Here is a 17,040-nt window from a genome sequence, read left to right as displayed (position 1 = left end):
TCCAATACTCACATGGTAGAAAGAGGAGCACCAATCCAAGGTATTCCTCAGCTGCAAAGCAGGTTGGAGGCCCACCCTGCCTACGTGAGACCAGTCTCAGCAAAACACAAGAAATTGAAAGTTCTCTTTTAAAGAGAGCCACTGATAGGTTGTTGTCTTTGTCCTCCAATCCCGTCAGCATGACCCAAAGGGATGTTTTATTATGGAGTGACAAGGGAAAGTAGTTGATGCTCACCTTCCTGTCCCTTTCACAGAGTGTAGCCTGGTGTATGAATGTGGTTCCGGCCCCTCCTCTCCAGTCCCTTCCAGTATATCTGAAGTTATTTCTTACATCTTGGAAGAAAACCGGAAGTAGTCTACAAGGCTTAGTTATAAAATAGATTTTGCATAAGCTAAGAACTATATCACATTCTTTCTAGAACTTCAAAATCTTAGGAACTAGTGAGCATTCAGAAGATGAACGATTAACGATAGTACAAGACAGAAAGGATAGAACAACGGAAGTGGGGAAGTGGAAGTGTGTGTGCACTGTGAAGGTGCAAAACACAAGGCTGGCGGGATGGCCCGGGGGTGTAAGTGCTTGTGAGAAGAACGTCTAAGAGCCTGAGTCCAGGCCCCAGGGCCCACATGCCTAAAGGAGAAAACCAGCAAACCAGCTCCTGCAAGGTGTCCCCTAACCTTCACACCTACGCAGTGGCATTTTTGTGTGCGCACGCACGCACACAAACACACACACACAAAAACCAGGCTGCAAAATACAAGTGTTTAGTTGTTACAATTTTGTTTTAATTTTTAAAGCTTGGCCCTTTCGTCCGTCTGGATTTCTGGCACGTGTGGTACACTGTGTAGTTTTGTGGACGGTCTCTTCAGCAGAGCGGGGAGACTGGAGGAAGATTAGTCTCTGCTGCTTTACTCTACTCCCTGCCTGATGTCTGTGGTCTGTGCAGCAAACATGGAGGTCTGTGCACCTGCAGATTACGTCTCTATCTGTCTCTCTGTTTTGCAGACTGGAAAAAGATAGCATTCAGCAAAGCTTTAGCAACGAAGCAAAGGCCCAAGCCCTTCAGGCCCAGCAGAGAGAGCAGGAGCTGACACAGAAGATACAGCAAATGGAGGCCCAGCACGACAAAACTGGTGGGTGGTAGGGAGAGATCAGAGCCTGGGCACTTGCCCACAAGCCAGGCCCACGCCTTACTGTGAAATGACATCAGGAACACCTGTAACCTTTGGCTGGCCGAAGGGAGCAGATGCTAACTACACCGGAGATTCCGAATTACATATTAGTTAGCGTTTAAAAGAGAAAATGGAGAGTATTGCCCACTGTCTGTTGATTTCAGAGTGCTGCTCTCACATCTGTTGCACCATCTGGATTATGAGTTTATTTACCTGTGTTCAAGAAACGTAAAGCTGAGAGCGACCACAACAAAGTAGAAAAACAAAGGGCTTGTTTTTGGCTGGGTTTTCAGGCACACATGTTATATAAAGAAAATAGCATCAGAAGCTCTGCGGGAAATGCTCTGAGCTTACAGTTAGAGTCTCCTGAATAGCACTGAACAGTCCCCACAGTGCACACATTAGAGCTACTCTAAAGGCCTAATGAGTTTGCTGCAGCATCCAAACTGGAGAAAAGCTTCAGCCATTAATCGGTTCTTAATTCACTGTCGCAGCTGGATGGAATTCAGTGGCTCCAAATTGATATGTTCCTTTATTTAATCTTTGCAGCTTCGAACATTTTTAGCATTTGTATGATTTCCCCACCTCCCCCAATGCAGTCGAGAGTGATGCTTAATCCTCGGCATTCTTCAGCTTCTCACAACTGCTGTTAAAATCCACTAATACAAGGCACTGACCACAGCTGGCAGCTTGGCTGAAAACCGCCATCTTTCATCACGCTGGCACTGTTCTGCAGTCTGAGTTGGCCAGTAACTCCTTACCTTTAATTTGAAAGTAAAATGCACTTTGAAAATAGGCAGTTTGATGTGTGCAGTCAGAGCGTTATGTGGTTCCTTTCGCTTTTGAGTTGTGTGTTCACAGACAGTGTTAGTCAAAACAAGACAGTGTCAGTCATTATAATTCCACACCACATACTCCTCGCTGATTGTACCATTAAAACAAAAGTTTAATTGATCCTGTCTCTTCCAGAAAAAAATGTTGCTTAATTTTAGTGCCTTGATTTATTGTGCTTTGTATGCTATATGCTTTTTTTTTTACCAACTATTAGCTGAAAAGGAAAAAATTACTTACAGAAGAATTACACATGATTTAATGCATATTATATTTAATCATATGATAAAAAATGATTCCATCTATTGGTCACAAATGGATACTCTGTTCATTGATAATTTATTTACTTATTAAATGATTTATTTTCTTATGAAGGCAGCTATCATGATGCCTCATGTAGAGAGTCTCTCCTCAGCATTTAGCCAGAGAACATGGAAATCCTCCAGAGTTCGTTTTTTTTTAACTAAAACACAAGGAGGAATTTGTAGGGGAAATTGTCGCTTGGCCCTCTGCTAGCAGAACAGTCCTGGTCCAAGAGTCTTGGGCAGCATCTGAGAGTTGGGTAAGGTTTTAATTGTTAAAATCATCTTTAAAATCTTTTTTTGCAAATACACACAAATCACATTTTCTTTAGTCCTGAGTCAGAGCTCTGTCGAAACACATTCTATTAAAGAATGATCAAGTTTTTAGGGACAGTTGTGTAATTTCACCTCATAACTGGAGAATATGAAGGCTCCAAGAGGGTAAAATATGAGAACCATCGAGCACCAACTCTAGTGTAACAGAATTCCTCCGCTTCAGCTTCGAATTATCTGGTTGTGAGAATTTTTGACACTGTTTATAGTAAAATTGTCAAAATAAAAATATAATATCTTGCATACTTCAAAGATATAAGCATTTATGACTTCATTTGAGATATTTGACAGTTTATGAGCATGCTAAAATGTTACACAAGCTGATGTGATCAAAATTATTCCGGGTATACAAATATATTATGAAAATAAATGTCTCTCAAGGCACCGTGTCCCACCCGCTAAGTTCGTTCACGTCGGACACTGGCAGTGATGCGGTGGCTCTAGGCAGGGTGCAGGGATAGGAAGCCCTTAGCACTGGGCACTGGAAGACTGCAGAGCAAAGGTACAAACATCTTATATTGGTGGGGTTATTGTTGTTTCTAGAAAATGAGCAGTATTCGTTGCTGACCTCCCAGAATGCATTTCTGACAAAGTTAAAAGAGGAGTGCCGCACGCTAGCCAGGAAGCTGGAGAAAATCTCACAGAAGAGCAGGTAGGTGAGCGGGCAACATCATAAAATAGTCTCAGAACTCCGTTTATTTGATAACTAAAATGTAGCCTTAAAATTGCATTTTTTATATACTGTAATCTGCCATTAAAATTAGTCATCTGTTGATGTCAGTTTTCTGTGAAAACAAGTTTCCATATGCATATTTCTGTGACTGTTCATCTAGACAACGTTCCTTGTGCGCAGTAACCCGCTCTTCACCTGCTCCACCTGCTACTTGCTTACTTGGCTTTTATAATGTTTAGAATTTAAAATCATGAAAGTTCAGGAACAAAGGCCAAAATAACCATTACCGTAACAAAGAATACAAATAGGCTAAGCAGTTTTACAATCTTATATTGATATAGGTAATACATTTTAATCAATTTCTACAGTTCTTTGGAAGCATACAAAAGCTGTCTTTAATGCTAATTGCTCGGGACATTGAGGAGGCAAAGGTGCTTGGAATGATACATAGTTAACTGTCGCAGCAGCTTAAGACAGTGATTAGCTTCTTTTATAGATTAAAAACATAATTGTTTGAGTAGCTTGTGGGTAGAAGTTTTGGCCTAAGTATTGCTGTTACTGATATCTAGAGTCTCTCTTACATCCATGGTGATAGTTATACATTCTGTTAATGGAGGTTCCGGCTTGCTGGCTATAGTGGCTTGCACCTGCAGTCTCAACTACTCGTAGGCTAAGGCAGAAGGGTTTCTTGAGCCCAGGAGTTCTAGGCCAGCCTAGGCATCATAGCAAGGAGAAGAGAGGATGCTCAGTCACAGTAGTAATTGGTGGAAAGGCTAGGAAGGAAAAGTGAACCTTTAAATCCCCGAGGAAAGTAGACATTCGTGGGATGCGGTAGCTAAACTGCGAGCCAGGGCTAACATGCACTGTGTTCCTGGGATCTTATTTTCTTTCTTTAAATTAATCAGTCATAACTGGTACAAGTCTCATGAAGTTGAACCTCAGCATCTCTCAGCCCAGCTGCTGCTTTGTGCAGTGATCGTGTTCCTTCATATCTGACACATAGATGGCACCCAATGCATAGTTATTGAGTGAATGATAAATGAATAGAAAAAGCAGGTGTGGTGCTACCCTCCACATGCTGGCCTGATTTCTGGTGCCAGCCTGTTCCTTTGTGGGTGACAGGCAGTGTGCAGAAAGGAACTCTCTGGGATTCAGGAAGACGTGGACTTGAATCTGAGTTTGTCAGTCCCTTCCCGGTGTATGCAGTCTTGACTTGTGCTGTCCCATCTCCCTAAACCTCAGCTCTGTTATCTATGAATGTACTTCTGAAGTCATGCTATGGGATGGTTGTGGGATTTAATTTATTTAATGGCAGGAATGGTTAGCACCTATGCTGTGTACTGCCGCCCCTCAACAAACTCAGGGTGTTGGTTGCAGGACTGATACCATACCAAAATTCACAGATGACAGATGCTCACCTTCTTAACATAAACAACATGGAAGGTACATGGAACCTGCCTATATACTTCCACAGATTTTATTTTTTATGCTATTTCATATTTTTGTGGTATTGAAAATGGAACCCAGGACCTAACACATGCTAGGCTAGTAGTCCAACACTGAACAACACCCTGACCCCTCTCCCATATATTTAAAATTATCTCTAGATTACCTATAGTGCCTAATACAATGCAAATACCACATGATCAGTTGTTAAACTGTACTGGATACAAAATAACCACAGGACAATGCCCGTGTTCAGTACAGCCCCAGCATTTCCATCTGTGGTTGGCCGAGCTGCTGAAGAACCCGCAGCTGGGGAAGGCAGCTGTAAGCCCCCAGCACAGTGCCTGCTCACCCCGTAGTAAGGTATGGGGGCTGCTGTCGCAGCACAGACTTTGTAACTGGGCATGAGCTAAGTAACATTTTCTAATGGGCAAAGTCTGTTTTGCAATGAAAATATCTGTAGGGCAAACAGAACCAACCTGGAAAGGCTGGAGCTCATGACTTGTAGGTGAGGTTCTGATGCCAGGTTCTAACCCATGGAACTTCCCGAGTCCATTCAAAGCTAAGGCCTTGCATGGAGTGAACATCAATAAATTGTTCTATTTGGAAACCGTTTATGTGCCGCACCAAAGAGTAAATAAAGTAAGTTGTTTTGAAGGCTGTGTGTCGGAAACCCTTTGTTTTCTCCTCAGGCCCACGTCATTTCTCCCCCAATATCTAAGGAATTAAGACATTTTCACCCCTCGTTTGTGCCCATTTGTTTGACATTCCACTTTGATGTTACCTTCTGCTATGAAACCAGCTATAAAGCCCAAAAGACTCAAAATATTTCTTTTAAAATAAGAAAAATAATGTAGTAAGACCTATCACTTCAGGGCATGCTTTCATGCGCTCTGAGCCGACTTTGGGGATAAATAAGTTCTGCTGGCCCTTGAGGTGTCTTAGCTTCCAAAGTTCTCTCATTGTGGAAACTCAGTCTCCAGAATAATTGTTTAATCCATGTAGTAATTTTGGTTCCAGTTTTTCTCAAAGTACTGTAGTAAAGATTTTAATGAAAATATTTTCCCCTTTCCTTGCTAAAATTTCTGTAAGCGTTTTGTGTTATTCAGAATGCCACACTAAACAAATGGACTCAATATTGGAAATATGCTTTTTCGCTTACAGATCTAGGCGTTTGACTAGAGCCCATGAGTAATGATTGAGAAGCCGACAGTCTGGGCTCTCCATGCCCATATATCCTGCCTCTCTACCCAGCCTCCTGCATGGCTGCAGGAAATGTGCCGAAATTGTGGAAAGTGTGTGTGAGTGTGTGTGTGTGTGTGTGTGTGAGAGAGAGAGAGAGAGAGAGAGAGAGAGAGAGAGATGCTTGTCCCCCCGCCCCCTAAACTATACATCGCATTATTACAATGACGACTGCGTCTGTTTCAGAAGCCTCCACAGTCAGAGCAGTGCGTGTACCCTACACTGTGCCTACACCGCAGGGGATATGAATGACATGTCCCATTTAAAATGAAGACTCAAATCCTGGTTCATACTTTACATCTTTTGTAGCTTGTTTTTGACCATGAGGCAAGAGAATTAATTGCATTTTGTTTTTAATTGGCACCAGGCAGACATTCTGACTGGTTTTAGTTGAAGTATAAATTTTAACTACCCCTTCCCTCCCCTAGTATATTGAGAATTTACATAGTTATGAGGTTGTTGAGGGAAGGTAAATAGATATACTTAAATATCTTCCATGCAATTTATTTTCTTTATCAAAGAGAAGTAAGTATTCTCTCTCCCTAGACATTTGGGAAAATCCACATTAAAATGTTTGAGACACAGTTTGCATTATGATCAAAAACCTGGTCTGGAAAGACGAAGGAAATGCTGGACACTGGCTGCTGAGGAGCCTGTGCCCATGCTGGCAGAGCCCTATGTGCTGGAGATCAAGCACCCTTTGCTCTAGGTCTCCCCCTCTCCCTCCTTGCACGCCGGGAGGACAGGAACGAGCTCAGAGCCGGGTCTGTGTGATTTTGCTTCTCCTCATTTTCTTGTCATTGTCACTCGCGGGGTTGCTAGGCCTGTGGATTGATGTCTAGCACTGCCCATTGTGTATTTGTGATTTGCGTTTTGTAATTAAGAGGAACAATGGGAGTCCATGGGGTCTCGTTATATATAATGGTTGGTTTAATTTGTTTCACTTCTATCTTGTTAATTGTAAATTGATCATTAAGATTTGAATTCTAATCTGTCACCAGGGTTGTGAGTATTGAGGCTAGAGTAATGATCCTGGTTTTAATCACTGATGATGAGAAACAAATTTTATAATTTTGGTACATATTGCAGTTCATATATTTTAACACTGTATTTTATGGTGTTATAAATATTGTTAAATGACTTTTAGTGTAGTTTTACTATGTGGACTATAATGTATAAATTATATTACTGTTTTGGCAGCAGTAGGTATCCAACTGTGCGAGTTTAATTGAAGTAAAAGAACACACACCCGGTTGAACTATTTTTTTCCCTTGCATGTTCAGATGTTGTTAGGTTGGACTGCTACAAAGATTGCATTCTACAAAAGGAGCCTGACACTGACCTTCTGTTAATTGTTAGCAAAAGTCAAACCAGAATCCAAAAGAATAAAAAAATTAAGGTGTCATATTTTTCCTTTAAAAGCAATTATCATTATAATCTGAATTATACTAGTAAAATGTCTTCCATTCATGCAAATGCAATTATACTCTATAGCTGCCTCATAAAATGCAGGAAAAGTTCATGCTTCTGAAAGCCAGAAATTACCTACATTTCCATGAAAATGAATTAGAGTCGCTTTCCCTTTAACATGGCAGTAGGGTAAATGTGGCTTTCTGTTTTCTTTTTTCACTGTGCAAGCCACCAGTTGTACGACTATATTGTCAGCTCCATCTAAATGAAGAATGATATATGTATACATATAGTGAAACTGTATTGTATGACAGAAGCTGGTAGGCAGTTTGCCATTATAAATATAGGGGGGAAATATACAAGGCAGGAAAGATTGTTGTTACAATAGCACGTATTACAGCAGTCTGTACTTGAAAATAGAATAGCATCCATATTTTTGTGTTACTGAAGACGTCTCACTGTAGGGAATCATAAAGAAAAATTAGGGAGACAGTTTCCTGTGGCATTGCTATCTCAGGAATATCACTGCTATTTTTTGACAAGCTTCCTGTCGGTCATTTTTCATGTGTGTGTAAATGTGTCATTACAGCAGCTTATATCATGATAGGTTCATGCGGTCTATGCAGGTTTACAGCTGGTGTCTACCTGTCTCATTAATGAACATATTTCTATGTCAGTGGATACTCCAGATACAAGTCGTAATCAAATCATGTGTTTGTACTTATTGGATGTTTATGACATCCCCAACTTTGAACTATTGTAGTAATAAAATAACTATAACATAATTAAATTTTGATGATGTTTTAAAAAGGGGATTAACACTTCAAAAGCCAGACACACTTTCCAAGGCTGCTAATATGCATTATTTTGCTTACATGCTAAAATAAGTTCTCCTCTGTACGTACGTCCCTCTATCAATACGTTACAGCAAAAAGTGAAGGAGATGAACATGAGCATTGCATTGTGGGTAGCAGAGCTGGACACACAGGATAAGAGAGCCACATGCAGGACTGACCACTCCCCATTGCTAGCCTTAGACAGCTCCTTAGATTGCACATTTCCTCACAGAGAAAGGAATAAATCTTTACTGCCTCAGGGATTTTGAGGTAAGCTAAAGATGGGTTTGATATAGAGTAGGGATGAAATAAATGTTCAACAGTAATATCAAATCATTTTCTGCATTTCTTCAAATAGTAGTAAAATTGGCCATTTCATAAATATCACTTCCTGTTCTGCCTTCTAGCGAAATTTTCCATATTTCTTCCTTTTTTCAGAATTGTAACTTTGTTGGTACAACATTTTAATGATGCTTTTAACCCTCATCTGTCTGAATTTCACCAAGTTTTGTAGTGTTTTGTGTTTTTTTTTAAATTAATGAACTTTTTAAGGACAGTTTAGATTCAGAAGTAAAATCAAGCAGTAAGTACAGGGTCCTTAGTAGCCCTCTCCTCCCCCTCCCACCCTATCTGTCCTAACTTTGACCAGAAACACCACCTCTACTGTCCCTACCCTATTAGCCCTGACCGTCTCCAAACCTCTCCCTTGTTGTTGTTCACATTTCATTTTGCTGTTAAAATTGTTTTCAAAATGACTTTTAAAATACAACTCCATCGTAAGAAAAATATGGACAAATAAAAGGGAAAACATTCCACCATCCAGAAATTATCAGTATTAATATTTGGTGCATGCCTCAATAACTTCATTGTAAAATGGAATTACGTTATGCATGCTCATTTTTAATGTTTGCATTTCTTATCAAAACATTACATTTTAGGTCAATAAATAACTCCTATCATACAAGCAAGATATCCAATGTTCTATAGATAGAGTTCTTGATAAAGTTTCTGTGTATTGGGTCCTAGACCAAGATTCTCTCATGAGTAGTGCTGCGATGAATATAAACATAAACACATGGCTTTCCAAATACAGGATTTTATATGTGAACATTTTATATTTTGATATTGTCTATTTTTCTTTGTACCTTTCTTTGAAAATGGCGCCTCTTTTCTTGGACAGGCGTAGGTTCTTTTCCATGGCTTTTATTATTTTCCTAATCTGGTTTAAGGAATTTTTTCCTTTTGGAATTTATTTCAGTATATGACAGGAGGTGCTAGTTTGGGAAGAAGTACTAAGTTCAAATACTATTATAGCTTCCAGATTACTTTTTGTATTGTGTGGTTTTGAATGGATAGACAAGAGCCATTTATTCAGGGATGTAGATGATTTCACATGTGGGTGCATTCTTAGCAGGAAAGGCAAATGCAGGGAGAGGACCTGAGCTGAACTTAAGAAGGAGATGAGCGGTTCTCTGTCCTCCCTGAAAACTGGGAGAAAGGTGGGCGTAGAGCATAGTTCAGAACGATGAGCTCTAAGGAAATGTCTAGGTAAGCAGAGGTGGTTTCAAAGCCCTGCTGAGCTGGGGAAGGGAAGGATACAGGTCTGAGCTGGGGAAGGGGAGGATTTGGGTCTGAGCAGGCTGTGGTAGTATGCCCTTGAGCAAAGGAAGAAAGGCCTGGGGTGAACTAACTTTGCTCCACCCTGCCAGCTTCATGATGCTTGGGATGTTCAGTTTGTGAAGTAAGAGTTCTCCTAGCAAGTCCAAAGTCTTTCTGACTAGAACAAAAGGTGGCCTTGTGTAGTAAAACAGTCCTTTCTTGGGAGAGAACTAACTTTGTGTCAAAGTGGTTTTGGTTAACTTAAAAATTACTTATAATGTAGAGAAATTTAAACTGTGACTTCTAACTGATGAGACGCAGGCATGAGGAAATGATTTCAGGGCTGGCCATTCAAGTTTTAAAAGGACACAACTTTTTCCTTAGATATCTTTCTGATTGCAGAGATTTAAGAGTTGGGATTGTAGTCAGGCAGTGGTGTCACATGCTTTTAATCCCAGCACTCTAGAGGCAGAGGCAGGAGGATCTTTGTGAATTCGAGGCCAGCCTGGTTTATATAGCAAGTTCCTGGACAGGCTTCAAAGCTACAGAGAAACCCTGTCTCAAAAATCAAAAAGAAAAAGAGTTAGGATTGTTATCCAAGACACTGTCAATACAGGTCATGTCCTGAAAGACATCAGCTGTCACTATGGAGACTTCTGTGGGTTTGTTCTCAGGGCAGGTTGTCCGCCACTCCTGCTACAGCCCTGACTATGCAGCCTAGGAGCGGGGCGGAAAGGGAATGAAGATGTAACTTTTCAGAACACAGACGTCTATGATGAGGCCACTTCCCCAGTTTGTAAGGAGAGCTCCCTCAGATCTCTGCAGTATTGTAACTAGAGACCCTATGAAGTACATATTCTTCTACTAGGCCTTTTAACTTTTGTGAAATATTTCCTTTGATATAAAATACTTTTTCCTTCACTATTATGCCTTAAGTGCAGAGTTTAAGACAGTGCTAAGGTTTATACAATAAAAGTACATTCTAGTAAGGTAGATCTTTACCATCTACTGTTTCTGTGTTTCTAACCTCTTTAGATCGGAAATAGTTCGACTCAGTCAAGAAAAAAGATATATGTGTGACAAACTGGAGCAGTTACAGAAGAGAAATAATGAGCTGGAGGAGCAGTGCGTCCAGCACGGGAGGGTGCATGAGACGATGAAGGAAAGGTAATGTTGGTGCATGCTCGCTGAGTGTGTCAGGAGCTCACTAGGTATCTGACCAGAATGGAATACGCTCCTATAGTTTTGCTTCTGAGATCGGAGTGTTCTCATTACGTGCAGACAGTAGCACACATTCTCTTCCACTGTTTTCTAAAGATAATGGCGTGGACTTCCTATAGAACAGTGGGGGAACCACCCCTCCTTAAAGTATACACTGGCAGTGTCATAGCATAGCAGGGTTTCAGGCCTTCCCTGCTGGCTAGTGGGCTCTAATGTAGCACATGTAAGACAGAGGATGAAGCAGAGCTGCATCATCAAGCCCGGGGCTTTTACGTAACGCTTCTCTAGGCAGGCAGTTGGCGGGCCTGAGCTTCTGTGTCTTCACCCGCCTGCTGTTGCTGATGATGCTTTTCATACAAGATGGAGTCAGCTCTGGCTCAGAGTTGCCACCAACAAGGTATCAGCCGGGGTGATCACTGTCTTTTCTAGAGACAGAAACTCAGGGAGTAGTGGATTTGCTCAGAGTCACGTATGAAACACATGGTAGGGTTGAAACTTAAATCTTGAGTGATTGAGTTCAAATTCCTTTTCCCTTTTGTGTAGTGTTTGGTTAGTGTTTTATTTTTTGTAATAAATATAGACCCTTTTATGGATACGCATTTCTAACTTCTGATCCTAGAGTTCCCTCAAGAATGAAATACATGTTTTGTAGCAACCATGAGTAGATTTCTGTGGACTTGGATTTGTGTACTGAACAGCTACCAGCTTTCTTGTAGAGAAGGCTTCATGGCGCCCAAGCTTCTATCTCTACTGCATCCTCCAGAGACCTGTGCTTTCTCTGTTTCCATTGATACAATTAGGGGAAAGTGGAAAGGAATATCAATTGCACTTTCTTAAACTTAAGGTAAACAGCAGTAGGGGAGACAGTGGTGCTATGTGTTGGTACCTTGATGACTTGCTTTAAGTAGAGGGGGGAAAAGCCCCAAGGCGGGCTGCCTTCCCCTGACAGCATGTTATAGGACAGGTAGACCTGCAGGAATAGCCATCCATTCATTAATCCATATGATATATACTTAAACCTAGATACTATTCTATGTTAGAGGTCAACAAACTTTTGTTTTGTTTTTTATAAAGGTCCAAAGAGTAGATATTTTAGCCTTTACAAGCTATGTTTATGTGTGTGTGTGGGGGGGTGTCTGTCTTTTACACTGGCATATTGCTTTTTAACTCATAAAATACACTTATGTTCACTGTGACGTGCCTTGAGGCAAACCTGGAAAGAGCTGCCGTTGTCATCTTTATTTCCAGATGGAAAACTAAGGCCTGGAGAGGGAAGCATGCCAACTGGAGGTCAGAGAGCAGATGAATGATTGGTCTCTTTAACAGATATGTATGGATTACCACTATGTGCCATGTGCTATGAGGTATCTGTCACCTGCTGAGAACAAAACAACAAAGCAGATATGGCTCTCCCTCTCGGGGAACCTGCATGTTTTTAGGGAAACTGGACTTGGGAACTAGGTCTAGGCTGTAGGCTGAAATTTCCCTTGGCCGGTGGAGAATATCTGGAACTTTTAGGGATAAATGTGTCATCAGGATGAAGTAGAAAGAAGGAAGGAAGGGCCACTGACCCTTAATAGTAACCACACTCTCAAAGATAAGGTTAACAAAAGAGGTGAACACAGAGCAGTCTAAGCAATACATGGAAAGGACTGTTATTCATTCCTATGATAAAACTGCCTTGGAAAAGAGGAAGCAGTCGAGCAGATGCTAGCCACACGGTAAGACAGAGCACATCCGTTGGCCTGGGTGATGTGCACATCACCAGTTAAGTCAGCAAGAACAACTTTGATGAAGAGGTGCAGACGGTAGATTAAAGTGGATTGGAAGTTGGAGTGATTTGAAAATCTGAAATAGCCATTTACCACGGTTTCCTCAGATGAGAAGCAAGGAAATACAGAAAGCCAGACTAGCTAGTTCACAGTGGGGATCAAGGAAATACAGAAAGCCAGACCAGCCAGCTCACAATGGGCATGTACTGGAGGCATGTCCATTTTAGAGCAAGGAGGTTTTTATCTTAAGTTGGAGTAGATGTAACTACATTGAATATTATCATTGTAAAGATCAAGAAAGTTTCAGTGAACGAGAAAGAAAATTAGATTTTTCTTTGGAGTGGACATAGTATTGAAACTCCTTGTTTAAAAAAAATTACTGTTTTCTTCTTTGTTTTAAAAAGAGTACCTAGACACGTGTTCCTTCTGGAAACCAGGCAGGACGGAAGTCCCTCGGTGTGCAGAAGGATCCAGGCAGTCAGTAGGGTTCTGCTGGAGGCTGTGCTCTCTCATCTGGCCACACATTGTCTCCAGCCCCGCAGTCCTGGCTGTTCTGGCGATAGGACCATACTGTGCGCGTTCCTTCTGGATAAGTGAGCAGTTTGTGTGAGCAGTGTGCATAAGGCCACTGCAGCTTCCGGCTGAAACTCGCATGCTAATAATGAGTTTAAACTTGGTAATTCGGTCACCCAGGGAATCATCTGGATGAAATCCCCACATTCTGTTTTGCTAATGGAAACTCTTTTCAAAAACCACTGTTAAAAATAGAAAATTGTAATATTGAACTTTATATATGGCAGCATTTGATTTTGTAGAATTAAGATTATTCATAATTTTCCAAGAAGTACTTAGAATCTAAACCTGAAATTATGATCTGTCTTCCATCCTTTTCAGACAAAAGAGGAGTGCCATAAACATATCAGATTATGCATTCAGAAAGCAGGAATTCCAGGGAAAAAGGAGTCTAGCTTAATTTGTTTGATTCTATAATATGATTTTAGTTTCAATTTTGACAGTTTAGGGTATATCTTTATGTTAAAATGTATTTGTTATTGGCCAATCATGCCATTTTCTTATATAATTAATATATTAAAATATATATAATATACATAAAATAATGACATTATTTATGAAATAGGAAAATTTAATATAAATCTTCTCATTTATGACTATTTTAAATGAAATGTTTTTACTTGAACTTTTCCTGCTTGTGGTATTATACCATAATAAGGGAATGTTTTAGCAGTCCCTAGGAGAATTCTCAAAGCCGTGTTTTTATGAAGAGTGTGTGAGAGTCAGGAGAAATATGCGGATGCTGAGTTAGGAGAAGAGGCAAGGTTGTCAAGATGCTGAGAACAGCAGGTGGCAAAGCACCAGCGTTAGGCAGGGATTAGTCCTGGACTGTGAGAGCCCCCTCCCCAACCCTGCAACTGCAAAGCAGCCTGTGGTGAAAGTGAGGACGGCCGAGGCTGGATCTGTTTATTCTGCACTTGGTGGGGCTCTTGTCCATGCTGTTCCTCGTTCACCAAGGGATTCGTGCGTGTGACGGACTTGCTCTGCCCACTGCCACAGTTACAGAGTGCCTTCTGTACTCGGACTAGGGTGCCAGTCAGCTCCCCGTCACTAACAAATGCCTAAAGAACCACTTTATAAGAAGAAATGGGATGGTTTTGGCTCAGAGTATCCAAGTCCAAAATCTAGTGCTCCTGATGCTCCGCGGCGATGCAATGGTAGCGACAGAACGAAGCTGCTGTACCCATGCTGCGGCTCTGCAGTGTGATGACTCCCAGAACACAAGTTAGAGGAGAAAGGGCTTGTTTTGGATCATGGTCTTGGAGGCTTCAGTCTGTCTTTGGTGGGTCCTACTGCCTTGGGGACTGAGGTAAAGCTGCATATCATGAGAGAGTATGGCTGAGCAAAGCCGTTCACCTCTTGAGGGTTAAGAAGCAGAGAATGCCAGAGCCTGAGGCAGAATTTAGCCTTCAAAGACATACTCCTCAATAATGTTCTCCCTGTAAAGAGGGCTCACCCTCAAGCAGTCCGACAAGCTATGGACTAATCCAGTGATGAGCTGTGTGTGCTTAGTGTCCTGTGATCTCGCAATAGCTCCACCAACTGCACATCAGATCTGAGAACCTTTCATATCTAAATTAGAACAATGGAGACAGCCGAGCCACTGTCGTCTTCACAGGGCCTCCTGTGACATGGCGGGGGCGGGCCTTCCAGTAGACCCCATTTCATAGAGTGTCAGTCTGGGAGTTGAGATTTTTAATACAAATCCAAGCAGGCTAGCTAGTTGGGGCATTGTGAGTCCACGATTCTGCGTAGCCATGGCTGACCTCGCTGTCTCCTATGAGGTCACTCGGGGCTGCTCAAAGGCCTCTACAAACCATAGAGAGGAGGTGAAATGGTTCCCCAGGGGACTGGCCTCCATTGGCCACCTGGGAAAGACACCCTGCTGTCTGTGATGGATATAAACTGAAAGTCTTAATGCTAAGTTTGGGGCACGAGGTTTAAAATAAGTCCCTATCCCCAAGATACTTTCTTGAATCAGGCATCTTCACTGAGAGGAGTCGTCATTAGCACACCTCACTCTGTGGCTGTGGGCAGACGGCAGAACCAAACCTCTAGGTCTTTCCTCATCTTCGTGTATACACTCTAAGAGACTTTTAAGTGAATGTTTTAAAGAGTCTGAAATTTGGTTTCTGTAAGCACAAACAACTTCCTAAGAAAGCTACTTTGCTATCTACTGGTGAAGCCCTTCCCTGCAGACCTCCCGCGTTACCACACAAGCTCTGCTCGTCTGACTCACTGCCATCCGTGGGAAGGAGATCTAGGTACTGTTCATTAGCAAGGTTGTGCTGAGATCATTTCAGTTTTCATGTTTCTGTTCCTTCTATTAATTAAAGATTTAGCTTTATTATAATAATTCAGTTTGCTTTGAGTTATTTTATTAACCCATTCCAGTATAATAATGTCCGCTTGGCCCTTTCAGTGACTACATCTTGGTGCTAAGGAGATGGTTAAGTGGGCAGAAAGCACATGCTTTTCAGTAGTGAGAGCCTGGATTTGAATCCTTGGAACCCATGTAAAAGCCAGACAGTGTGAGCATCCCAAGAGTCCTGCCATGGGGATATGGGGACAGAGACAGAAGCCTGGAAGCTCATGGCTAGCTCATCTAGAGCAGAAGGTGAGGTGTGACACTCGGGGTTGTCCTCTGACCTCCATATACACACCGCACATGCATGTCCTATTCACACATGTGAACGTACCTGCACGTACGTACACACACACACACACACACACACACACACACACACACACACACACACACTGACACATTGTATGGATTGTAATCGGTATGAATTGTATGAATTATAATTCCGAAGCATATCATCTATCTAACTCCTGCTGAAGCAGATGGATGTGTGATCCTCTGCCTCCTACCCTGTCACCACCAATTTCCATAGAGAAGGCCTCCTTGGCTATGCTGTTTGCAAGTCTGTTTTTATGACTGACAGCATACTAGTAAATGTGAATTTCCAAGATGTCTGGGTTATGTTAGGTTTGTATACCTTTGTGTTAGAACATACAACTACGTTCTTTTTCCGAAGGAAGTGGTAAGTGGCTCACACCGTGCTAACCACTGTTTTTCATTAGTTTATTTTGCACTTTTTCTTTAGCACTGGCTTCACTGGCCACAGGGTTGTGTGCGTTAGATCTTTCCCTAACCCTTGGAGCCCAAGAACAGCAAGCCGAGCATGTTGTATGGAAAAGTGGGTAGCTGTGATATTAGACTGCTTAGAAAGGTTCCTTTTTCCCAAGATTGTGCAAGAATTATGAGTCAGTTGTGGTTCATAAGCAATCTCTCTAAAATGCACTTTTCTTTGCAGTGCTAAAATATGCCCTAGAGGTCAAGGAGCCTTGTTTGACCTGAAATAAGATTGTTGCCTCCCAATAGACAGGAAGTTCTACCTCTCAGGAGTTAGGATTTTATTTTGGGTTAATGAATTACTTTAAACAGCCTGTGCAGTTCCATTCATGGAACAGGGCAGCTGCTCTGATAGCTGACCACCTGGGAGTAGATGGAACATGAAGGGAGCCCAGCGAAAGAAACTTAGGAAAATACCAAAGACATAATTAGATCATTTCTACTTTCAGCTGCAGTGAGTCCAATACTCAGCAAAAGAGAAACATGGTCT

At 41.6% G+C, this 17,040-nt stretch overlaps 1 protein-coding gene across 6 annotated transcripts in view; it reads left to right on the top strand.

Moving 5' to 3' along the window:
* Nucleotides 1–17,040, top strand: part of Sdccag8 (SHH signaling and ciliogenesis regulator SDCCAG8) — a 197,375-nt gene that overhangs the window by 119,343 nt on the left and 60,992 nt on the right. For 4 of the 6 annotated variants that reach the window (XR_007232497.3, XR_007232496.3, XM_048436432.3 and 1 more), the window contains exons 14-16: nucleotides 1,007–1,134; nucleotides 3,183–3,291; nucleotides 10,881–11,012. Coding sequence is in view for 2 of the 6 variants with exons in the window: in XM_048436432.3 (XP_048292389.3) it covers nucleotides 1,007–1,134; nucleotides 3,183–3,291; nucleotides 10,881–11,012 (369 nt within the window). In the remaining 4 variants the exon portion in view is untranslated. The remainder of the gene's footprint in view (nucleotides 1–1,006; nucleotides 1,135–3,182; nucleotides 3,292–10,880; nucleotides 11,013–17,040) is intronic. The other 2 variants (XR_007232498.3, XR_007232499.3) reach the window with 2 other exon arrangements.

The sequence above is a fragment of the Myodes glareolus genome, chromosome 5 (assembly GCF_982192425.1).
Source record: "Myodes glareolus chromosome 5, mMyoGla1.1, whole genome shotgun sequence".
NCBI classification, from domain to species: domain Eukaryota; kingdom Metazoa; phylum Chordata; class Mammalia; order Rodentia; family Cricetidae; genus Myodes; species Myodes glareolus.
Note: the sequence above shows the minus strand (reverse complement) of the source record. Positions and strands in the feature narration are given on the sequence as shown.